The 12,159-nt window shown below is 43.8% G+C and overlaps 1 protein-coding gene across 2 annotated transcripts in view; it reads right to left on the bottom strand.

The window, feature by feature from the left end:
• The window catches only part of LOC126344570 (cholinesterase), a 151,310-nt gene that overhangs the window by 61,542 nt on the left and 77,609 nt on the right, over nucleotides 1-12,159 (bottom strand). For both annotated transcript variants that reach the window (XM_050002030.1, XM_050002029.1), the window contains exon 2: nucleotides 7,633-7,908. In XM_050002030.1, coding sequence (XP_049857987.1) covers nucleotides 7,633-7,908 — 276 coding nt within the window. The remainder of the gene's footprint in view (nucleotides 1-7,632; nucleotides 7,909-12,159) is intronic.

Raw genomic sequence — 12,159 nt, 5'->3', positions numbered from 1 at the left:
TGAAGCTTTTTATCTATTTTGTGTTATATCACCCAGCAATCAGAGGTGTAAGTATGATTACTGTCTTTGAATGATAATATTAAAGAAATTGTGGTAACAATCAATGAATCAGGTTATGCCTAAAGCATAACCTAGCTTACATTTTGTCTTTTGGTTGTAAGCATAAAATGAGCCATACCATATAAATGTTGCAAACAGATTTAGAGAAAGCAAGAAATGATTATCTTCTGCAACCAGATTCTTTATCAGAAAACACAAGACATCAAGGCATACTACACAAGAGTAGTCATTCCACATTACAGGATGCAAAATGTTCTTGCATACATTTGATATTACTGATCAGTGGGTAAAAACAACTTTAGGGAAACCTAGTCCAGAGGGTTAATGAGTGAGAGCAAATATGGAAAGCACACGAACATTAGATGACATTATGGAAGGGATAAGAAATCATACAAATTCATTTGATAGAGTAGAGTCAGAGTCCATTAGAAAGGATAGTTTATGATAATATCTAGATAGCACCGTCAGTATTCAAAAGATGTATAAAATGTACATTTGGAAGTGCCAAGAGGAGGGGAAGGAACATGTATGAGCTTGGATGTATGAAAAAGTTTTCAAAACAGAATACAACCTTGGATTTTTCAAACTTAAAAGGATGCATGTGATGAGTGTGAGCCCTTCAAGAATGCTGAACCAGAAAATAAGACTTCTTTAGAGGAAAAAATACAAAGATATCTGGGAAACAAATACATGGCTGGTGCAGGAAAGGTGCAGACAGATTGAAGATGCAAACTGACAGTACATTTCTATGTAGCTGTTTTGATTTACAGGAGGTTTTCAACACTCTGCATTGTGAAGTATGCTTGCTCTATTGCAAAAGAAAACTACAACACAGGAATGCAGAAGAGAATTTATTGAAAACATGTGTTCCTGAATACTGGACCCCTTTTTGTACCAAGGTAAGTGATTTTGGGTCTTCATGCTTCATGTGCTATGAGAAAACTGGATGCAGAGGGAAGCATGGGCGTAGCTACCTGTGTCTACAAAATTCATAAAGCAGACAGATGAGAATGGCAAAAAAAATTTTTTTTTTCTTTTTTGACAGTTTCTGTGGTCAGAACCAAAACATGTAACTGTGTAACAGTACAGTGTGAGTACTCTAGACACTGAATCAGTTACCAATGAATTATTATTATTATTATTATTATTGAGAATGGGCACACCCAGAATGAAGGAGACAACATGCACAGTATTACTGAGAGAAGGGGGGAGGGAAAGAAAACCATTTATGTACCTCAGCAACACAAAATGGTAAAAGATATTATGTATATGAGATGTCACAGAAGAATCTTTTTGGATTTTGAAGGAACTTCACTGAAGGTCCGAAACTGTACTAAAGCTGAAAACGGAGAAAGAAAAGAGAGGCTGATTACCAGAGTAATAATGGTGAGAGACAAAGAACCATGGATGGTGTCATTTAAATATGAAAATGACTCAAACTACAATATAACTGATTCAATGCACAAGTTTTAAGGTTGCATGCTGTAGAAGACTTGCCATATGCTTTTACAGTGTTAATTATAACATACAGCTTTATTGTTTTTCCTGGTCACTATTTTGTTTTGTGCTTACATATTATCATATTAATGTGGTAGAAAGCTTTGGAAATAAGAAATGTCAGAGGCATTATTACTGGCAACTGAATTTATGAGATATGAAATTCACATTTGTTGCCACATGCTGATGTAGTCCTATTTCAGTGAAATATGACTGTAAACAAGATTAATGTCAGGCATCAATACCTTTATAAATAACTCCATCTCTAAAATAACTTCTGGGTCATTTTTTGGTATAAAGTACTTCATAACAATGGAACAACAGGACATTTTAAGTAGCATTTGCAAATGTACGTTTCCAGATTGATTTCTGAGAAATACTGAAACTTTCTATATGTTGTACTATAAAGTTAAAGAAATGTTAGTTATGATAGTATTGCTCTGAACCATCAAATTATCAGCATCCAACAGATCTTAAATGTTCTTTTTCATTTTTCTGTATACTATTATAGTCAACAACTTGGATGTATGAGCTATTAACCTGTTCTCACACTCATCAATCTTTACTGCCTCTGGTGATGGGACAAATGACTATTTTTAACAACTGACTGGTCAGTCAGTTGTCTTTTTTTCTGTTTAATCAGTTTTTCCAACTGAATGATACAACTCATTTTCACTCACTCACCAGGTTAAATTGGTTTATAAGAATGTTTTCACCCACTCATAAGATTTGAATGGTTTCATTCAATGCAAGAAAACCAACTGACAAGTCTCTGTCAGTTTATTTATATACTTTTTCAGTCTGTGTGGCTGGAACACACAAATATGGCAGCTGAGATGGAGATGACATACACTCAAGATACTTCTTCCAAAAAATCAGTGGATCACATTTCTCCTCTGTATGTAGAAGCTTTTTGGACATGGAGAACTGCATTTCCTCTTGCACCTTTGTAAATTCCACTAATGCTGACTCATTTTTGTTTTTCCGTTCAATGAAAAGTGTCCAGATCATTTTCTTCTTCATAATTTGTGGTAGACAATCAACTTGAGTCACCGAACTATCAACCACAACTCTACCATTGTTTGGCTAATCTCCAGTATGATCTCACTCATAAGGTTTTCAGCACTTTCAGACACCTGAAACCACACTTTTTGAACAGAAGGGCCAAAATAGCGCTTTGGCATAGAAGCCAGTGCTGTCTTCCTTTTATTCTGTCTTTTTGACAGGGCCTCTAGTAGATGTTTTCTCAATGTGGGCCCACCTTAGCCGTTGGAGTTCTCTGTCAATGTTCTTTGGCATGCTTGAACTAGCAGGACTACAACAGAGGCTGTTGTGAACAGTTCACTACACAGTTCTTCTGTTAGCTCAAACAGGGGTTCCAATAGAGGAAAGTAGCCTTCTAAAATATGCCCCTCCCTCATTTCTCATAAGAAATTCACAGGTAACACATGAAAATGTCATTACGAGGGCATCTTTGACCAACACTTGGCACTACATCAGAAGAAAAGTAGAGTGCCACCTGCTGCGCATCTCCTGTTCCTGCTTTCACTGCTTTTGTTCCACCTAACTTGTGAGTCTACCACTTCAGTAGTGGCTACCTTACTGCTTTTGAAAAACTTGATGATTTTTGACATTTCTGTCTCTAGGAGCTCAGTGTCGCTGATTCAGAATGGCTGAACACATCTGACATTACTAAATTAAATTTGTGAGTAACACATCTCGAACATATGACATTCATTTTCCTTGCTACATCCACCATAAGACTAGTGTTGTCAGTGACAAGAGAAAACACTGTCACCTGTTCCCCATCCAGAAACAATTATTTTAACGCTCTCGGTAACGTTTTTAGAAGTGTGCTGATCAGTGATGTGCACAGTGGCCAGAACAGCAGAATGCAGCTTCTGCTGTTCAAGACAACGAAGTGCGCTGATACTGCCAAAAACCCTTGTGTAATTACGTTGGTCCACACGTGAGCAGTCAGTGTGACATATTTGGTGGCAGCATATTGCCAATAACTAATCTAATCTTGATACAACGATGATTTAACTGTTTGTGTGTCAGAGTCTTCCTGGAAAGCAAAGAATAACACGGTTCTAGACTAGTTTCGTAAATTTGGTATTATAAACCAAACAATGTGCAATTTAACACTCAGCCACAGTATCAACGAGGAGATTGCCAGTCGTATCTGCTAAGAACTGAATGCATTAGCACGTCCAATTATCGCTCCCAGGGTGCTAGAAGGGCCTGAACTTCATTACAGTGTTGCAGATTGTTTACAATGTTGGCTTGAGATAGGCCTAACTGCTCCAGTTTGGTATTGTATTGCGTTTGCTGTGCATCAGATTCGGAAAATGGAATTTTTCTGCAATTTTGTCAATATCTAACTCATAATAAGTATGAAGTAGGAAAATCACTTTAAAATTCTGAAATTCACTCACGGTATGGATCTCTATAATGTCTGAAAAAATCAGTTACTAATTTAAATTAAAGAAAGGAAGGAAATGACTAGTATTTTGGACAGGTCAGGGAAACTGCTGGTGAATCCTGTTGATGTCTTGTGCAGATGGAGGGAATATTTTGAAGAGTTGCTCAATGTAAGTCAAAATATGATCGGTAATGTTTCAGATTTTGATGTACAATGGGATAGGAATGATGATGGAAATAGGATCACATTTTAGGAAGTGGAGAAAATGGTCAATAGATTGCAGTGCAATAAAGTGGCTGGGGTGGATGAAATTAAGTCAGAACTGATCAAATACAGTGGAATGTCAGCTCTTAAATGGCTACACAGGATAACTGAAATGGCATGGGAGCCGGGACAGGTTCCATCAGACTGGACGAAAGCAGTAATCGCACCAATCTTTAAACATGGAAACAGAAAAGATTGTAACAACTACAGAGGTATCTCTTTAATCAGCATTGTGGGTAAAATCTTCTCAGGTATTGTTGAAAGGAAAGTGCATGTATTAGTTGAGGACAAATTGGATGAAAATCAGTGTGGGTTTAGGCTTCTTAGAGGTTGTCAGGACCAGACCTTTAGCTTATGGCAAATAATGGAGAAGTGTTACGAGTTGAACAGGGAATTGTATCTATGCTTTATAGATCTAGAAAAGGCATATGACCGGGTTCCTAGGAGGAAGTTATTGTCTGTTCTACGAGATTATGGAATAGGAGGCAAACTTTTGCAAGCGGTTAAAGGTATTTACATGGATAGTTAGGCAGCAGTTAGAGTTGACGACAAATTGAGTTCATGGTTCAGAGTAGTTTCAGGGGTAAGACAAGGCTGCAACCTGTCTCCACTGTTGTTCATATTAAATATGGATCATATGTTGAAAACAATAGAATGGCTGGGTGAGATTAAGATGTGTGAACACAAAATAAGCAGTCTTGCATATGCGGATGACTTAGTTGTGATGGCAGATTCGATTGAAAGTTTGCAAAGTAATATTTCAGAGCTAGATCAGAAATGTAAGGACTGTGGTATGAAGATTAGCATCTCCAAAAAGAAAGTAATGTCAGTGGGAAAGACATATAAACGGATTGAGTGCCAAATAGGAGGAACAAAGTTAGAACAAGTGGATGGTTTAAAGTACTTAGGATGCATATTCTCACAGGATGGCAACATAGTGAAAGAAATGGAAGTGAGGTGTAGTAAAGCTAATGCAGTGAGCGCTCGGCTACGATCTACTCTCTTCTGCAAGAAGGAAGTCAGTACCGAGACTAAGTTATCTGTGCACCGTTCAATCTTTTGACCAACTTTGTTGTATGGGAGTGAAAGCTGGGTGGATTCAGGTTACCTTATCAATAAGGTTGAGGTTACGGATATGAAAGTAGCTAGGATGATTGCAGATACTAGTAGATGGGAACAATGGCAGGAGGGTGTCCACAATGAGGAAATCAAAGAAAAACTGGGAATGAACTCTATAGATGTAGCAGTCAGGGTGAACAGGCTTAGATGGTGGGGTCATGTTACACGCATGAGAGAAGCAAGGTTAAAGAGACTCATGGGTTCAGCAGTAGAGGGTAGGAGGAGTCGGGGCAGACCAAGGAGAAGGTACCTGGATTCGGTTAAGAATGATTTTGAAGTAATAGGTTTAACATCAGAAGAGGCACCAATGTTAGCACTGAATAGGGGATCATGGAGAATTGTATAAGGAGGACTATGCTCCAGCCTGAATGCTGAAAGGCATAATCAGTCTTAAATGATGATGATGATGATGATGATGACAGGGTTGCAATTTTTTTTAATGAAAGAGGCAACATTTTTCGCAAAATGGAAACTTTCCCACTCGAAAATAGACGGGCTTTGAGCTTCACAAGTGGTAACACAGTGGAAGTTGGCAACGGCAAGCTCCCACTAATGTATTGTCAGCAGGAGCAGCCCAGAAGCTCGCTATCTAATGTTAACTTATGTAAACCAGACTGCAAGGATTCACTATACAAGGTGATACAAAAAGGTACAGCCAAACTTTCAGGAAACATTCCTCACACACAAAGAAAGAAAATATGTTATGTGGACATGTGTCCGGAAACGCTTACTTTCTATGTTAGAGCTCATTTTATTACTTCTCTTCAAATCACATTAATCATGGAATGGAAACACACAGCAACAGAAGGTACCAGCGTGACTTCAAACACTTTGTTACAGGAAATGTTCAAAAAGTCCTCCATTAGCGGGGATACATGTATCCACCCTCCGTCGCATGGAATCCCTGATGCGCTGATGCAGCCCGGGAGAATGACGTATTGTGTCACAGCCGTCCACAATACGAGTACGAAGAGTCTCTACATTTGGTACCGGGGTTGCGTAGACAAGAGCTTTCAAATGCCCCCATAAATGAAAGTCAAGAGGTTTGAGGTCAGGAGAGCGTGGAGGCAATGGAATTGGTCTGCCTCTACCAATACATCGGTCACCGAATCTGTTGTTGAGAAGCGTACGAACACTTCGACTGAAATGTGCAGGAGCTCCATCGTGCATGAACCACATGTTGTGTCGTACTTGTAAAGGCACATGTTCTAACAACACAGGTAGAGTATCCCGTATGAAGTCATGATAACGTGCTCCATTGAGCGGAGGTGGAACAGCATGGGGCCCAATCAAGACATCACCAACAATGCCTGCCCAAACGTTCACAGAAAATCTGTGTTGATGACGTGATTGCACAATTGCGTGCAAATTTTCGTCAGCCCACACATGTTGATTGTGAAAATTTACAATTTGATCACGTTGGAATGAAGCCTCATCCGAAAAAAGAACATTTGCACTGAAATGAGGATTGACACATTTTTGGATGAACCATTCGCAGAAGTGTACCCGTGGAGGCCAATCAGCTGCTGATAGTGCCTGCACACGCTGTACATGGTACGGAAACAACTGGTTCTCCCGTAGCACTTTCCATACAGTGACGTGGTCAACGTTACCTTGTACAGCGCCAACTTCTCTGACGCTGACATTAGGGTTATCGTCAACTGCACGAAGAATTGCCTCGTCCATTGCAGGTGTCCTCGTCGTTGTAGGTCTTCCCCAGTCGCGAGTCATAGGCTGGAATGTTCCGTGCTCCCTAAGACGCCGATCAATTGCTTCGAACGTCTTCCTGTCGGGACACCTTCGTTCTGGAAATCTGTCTCGATACAAACGTACCGCGCCATGGCTATTGCCCCGTGCTAATCCATACATCAAATGGGCATCTGCCAACTCCACATTTGTAAACATTGCACTGACTGCAAAACCACGTTCGTGATGAACACTAACCTGTTGATGCTACGTACTGATGTGCTTGATGCTAGTACTGTAGAGCAATGAGTCGCATGTCAACGCAAGCACCGAAGTCAACATTACCTTCCTTCAATTGGGCCAACTGGCGGTGAATCGAGGAAGTACATATTGACGAAACTAAAATGAGCTCTAACATGGAAAGTCAGCGTTTCCGGACACATGTCCACATAACGTCTTTTCTTTATTTGTGTGTGAGGAATGTTTCCTGAAAGTTTGGCCGTACCTTTTTGTAACGCCCTGTATAAAACGAACGACGCTGCAGTGCGAGTGAGTCCTGCGTAAACGCAGCTGGTGGTCACCTTGAAGCGTCCCTCGTTGACGGGCGGCATGGCGTACGGGACGCCGAGGAAGACGGAGACGCTAGCCTGCACGCGCTCCACGGGCGTCTGCCCGGGCCAGAAGCCCGACTCGGGCAGCGGGTTGTCGTACAGGTAGACGCGGAAGCCCTGCACCTGGCCGTAGCTCGTCTCCACCAGCACGTCGCGCTCCAGCTGCCGCGAGTCGGCGCGCTCCCTGCCCTGCAGGTCCGGGCGCCAGCCCGCCAGCACGCCCGGCAGCGGCACGCCATTGTTGTCCTGCAACAATCACCAGGGGCTCTTTCCAGTACCGCTAGCGAAAGTGAATGGTAAATGGTCTGCCGACACGTTATTTAGCTCTGTATACAGTAATGGAAATAAGTATTCGTACACTAGCGTGGAAAAGTAAACTGCCTTTATTGACAATACGAAACCAAAAACACTAATTGGATATGCACTATACACATTGGCCAGTCACCAATGCAGCTATGCTGGTATACAGGGTGAAGAGTATTTAAACCGACAAACTCTGGGAGGTTGTAGGGGACATCACAACAAATATTTTCCCCTAATGTCATTTTCTCCTATGGGGAGTATTTAAACCGGTAGAGGAAGATTTCTCTGGCGGCAAATTAATTAAACCAACAAACCATTTTTTATGACCAAGACACAACACATTAACACAACCCAATTTCAATTACAGTAGATTTTCAAAAAATCCTCCACTGACACGTAAACAAGGGTTACATCGTCGGATCATGTTCTGTCTGACACGGGAAAAAACCCCAGGAGAGTATCATGAATTGTTCCTGCTGCTGCTACTATCCGGGCAACCAGATCCTCTTGCCGGCCGGTGTGGCTGAGCGGTTCTAGGCGCTTAGGCCTGGAACCACGCGACCGCTACGGTCGCAGGTTCGAATCCTGCTTCGGGCATGGATGTGTGTGAAGTCCTTAGCTTAGTTAGGTTTAAGTAGTTCTAAGTTCTAGGGGACTGATGACCTCAGATGTAAAGTCCCATAGTGCTCAGAGCCATTTTCCATTTTTCAGATCCTCTTCTGATGCAACAGGAGTTACGTAAACAATGTTGCGCAGCTCTCCCCACACAAAAAAGTGCAGAGGGGACGTATCTGGGGACCGAGCAGGTCATGGCACAGGACCACCTCTGCGTCGGTCCAGGAATCGACGCACACGACGACTGAAATGTGTCGGCGCCCCGTCATGTTGGAACCACATGCGTTGTCTTGTAGGGTGCGTAACGTCTTCCAGCAATTCTGGCAATGCTCTGGCGAGAAAATTGTAATAGTGCCTGCCATTTAATGGCCTAGGTAGCAGATACGGCCCAATTAAACAGTCCCCAACAACATCGACCCACGCATTAACGAAGAACCGCACTTGATGAGCGCTAGTAACTGTGGCATGTGGGTTATCCTCACTCCAAACATGGGAATTGTGCATGTTGAAGACTCCATCACGCCCGAACGTTGCTTCATCGGTAAACAACACAGAGGATGGAAATGTAAGATGCATTTCACACTGTTCCAGGTACCACTGCGAAAACTGCACTCTGGGTGGATAATCAACTGGTTCCAGCTTGTGGACATGCTGTAAGTGAAATGGGCGTAACAATTGCTCTCGAAGGACTGTTCTTACATTCCTCTGATTCGTCCCCATGTTACGTACAATTGCACGAAAGCTCATTGAAGGATCCCGCTCCACATGGTGCGAGACATCTTCCTCGGATTGGAGCGTTCTTACCGTGCGACGGCGTCCCTGTCCAGGTAATTTGCTAAACGACCCGGTCTCACGCAGACGTTGGTACACAGCAACAAAGGTCGTATGATGCGGGATAGGGTGATTTGGATACTGTTGTTGATAAACCCGCTGTGCAGCTCGTCCGTTGTGATGCGTTACATAGTACGCTCCAACCATATCAGTGTACTCACCCCATGTGTATCGCTCCGTTAGTAAATATAGACAATGCACTACTACACTGGCGGACAGCAGTTGCCTACAACTGAAGATCGTAATACGGCCTCCACCGGTTTTAATAATTCTCATAGGAAAAAATGACATCAGGGAAAAATACACTCCTGGAAATGGAAAAAAGAACACATTGAGACCGGTGTGTCAGACCCACCATACTTGCTCCGGACACTGCGAGAGGGCTGTACAAGCAATGATCACACGCACGGCACAGCGGACACACCAGGAACCGCGGTGTTGGCCGTCGAATGGCGCTAGCTGCGCAGCATTTGTGCACCGCCGCCGTCAGTGTCAGCCAGTTTGCCGTGGCATACGGAGCTCCATCGCAGTCTTTAACACTGGTAGCATGCCGCGACAGCGTGGACGTAAATCGTATTTGCAGTTGACGGACTTTGAGCGAGGGCGTATAGTGGGCATGCGGGAGGCCGGGTGGACGTACCGCCGAATTGCTCAACACGTGGGGCGTGAGGTCTCCACAGTACATCGATGTTGTCGCCAGTGGTCGGCGGAAGGTGCACGTGCCCGTCGATCTGGGACCGGACCGCAGCGACGCACGGATGCACGCAAAGACCGTAGGATCCTACGCAGTGCCGTAGGGGACCGCACCGCCACTTCCCAGCAAATTACGGACACTGTTGCTCCTGGGGTATCGGCGAGGACCATTCGCAACCGTCTCCATGAAGCTGGGCTACGGTCCCGCACACCGTTAAACCGTCTTCCGCTCACGCCCCAACATCGTACAGCCCGCCTCTAGTGGTGTCGCGACAGGCGTGAATGGAGGGACGTATGGAGACGTGTCGTCTTCAGCGATGAGAGTCGCTTCTGCCTTGGTGCCAATGATGGTGGTATGCGTGTTTGGCGCCGTGCAGGTGAGCGCCACAATCAGGACTGCATACGATCGAGGCACACAAGGCCAACACCCGGCATCATGGTGTGGGGAGCGATCTCCTACACTGGCCGTACACCTCTGGTGATCGTCGAGGGGACACTGAATAGTGCACGGTACATCCAAACCGTCATCGAACCCATCGTTCTACCATTCCTAGACCGGCAAGGGAACTTGCTGTTCCAACAGGACAATGCACGTCCCCATGTATCCCGTGCCACCCAACGTGCTCTAGAAGGTGTAAGTCAACTACCCTGGCCAGCAAGATCTCCGGATCTGTCCCCCATTGAGCATGTTTGGGACTGGATGAAGCGTCGTCTCACGCGGTCTGCACGTCCAGCACGAACGCTGGTCCAACTGAGGCGCCAGGTGGAAATGGCATGGCAAGCCGTTCCACAGGACTACATCCAGCATCTCTACGATCGTCTCCATGGGAGAATAGCAGCCTGCATTGCTGCGAAAGGTGGATATACACTGTACTAGTGCCGACATTGTGCATGCTCTGTTGCCTGTGTCTATGTGCCTGTGGTTCTGTCAGTGTGATCATGTGATGTATCTGACCCCAGGAATGTGTCAATAAAGTTTCCCCTTCCTGGGACAATGAATTCACGGTGTTCTTATTTCAATTTACAGGAGTGTGGATGACAGAGGGACAGAAAAACAATTGAAATCACTCAAAAGAGGAAAGGCCACTGAACCTGATTGGATACCAGTTCGATTTTACACAGAGTACGCGAAGGAACTTGCCCCCCTTTCTTGCAGCGGTGTATTGTAGGTCTCTAGAAGAGCGTAGCGTTCCAAAGGATTGGAAAAGGGCACAGGTCATCCCCATTTTGAAGAAGGGACGTCGAACAGATGTTGTGAACTGTAGACCCATATCTCTAACGTCGATCAGTTGTAGAATTTTGGAACACGTATTATGTTCAAGTATAAGGACTTTTCTGGAGACTAGAAATCTACTCTGTACCCAAATCAGCAAGGGTTTCGAAAAAGACGATCGTGTGAAACCAGCTCGTGCTATTGGTCCACGAGACTCAGAGGGCCATAGACACGGGTGCCCAGGTAGATACCGTGTTTCTTGACTTCCGCAAGGCGTTTGATGCAGTTTCTCACAGTCATTTAATGAACAAAGTAAAGAGCATATTGACTATCAGACCAATTGTGTGATTGGATTGAGGAGTTTCTAGATAACAGAACGTCACTCTCAATGGAGAAGTCTTCCGAAGTAAGAGTGATTTCAGGTGTGCCTCAGGGGAGTGTCGTAGGACCGTTGCTATTCACAGTATACATAAATGACCTCGTGGATAACATCGGAAGCTCACTGAGGCTATTTGCGGATGATGCTGTAGTATATCGAGAGGTTGAAACAATGGAAAATTGTACTGAAATGCAGGAGGATCTACAATGAATTGACGCATGGTGCAGGGAATGGCAATTGAATCTCAATGTAGACAAGTGAATGTGCTGCGAATACAGAAAAAGAAAGATCCTTTATCATTTAGCTACAATATAGCAGGTTAGCAACTGGAAGCAGTTAATTCCATAAATTATCTGGGAGTAGGCATTAGGAGTGATTTAAAATGGAAGGACCATATGAAATTAATCGTCGGTACAGCAGATGCCAGACTGAGATTCATAAGAAGGATCGTAAGAGAATGCAA

This window comes from Schistocerca gregaria, chromosome 1 (assembly GCF_023897955.1).
Source record: "Schistocerca gregaria isolate iqSchGreg1 chromosome 1, iqSchGreg1.2, whole genome shotgun sequence".
NCBI lineage: Eukaryota > Metazoa > Arthropoda > Insecta > Orthoptera > Acrididae > Schistocerca > Schistocerca gregaria.
The sequence above is the reverse complement of the archived record's forward strand: the minus strand, read 5'-3'. Positions and strand labels throughout refer to the sequence as shown.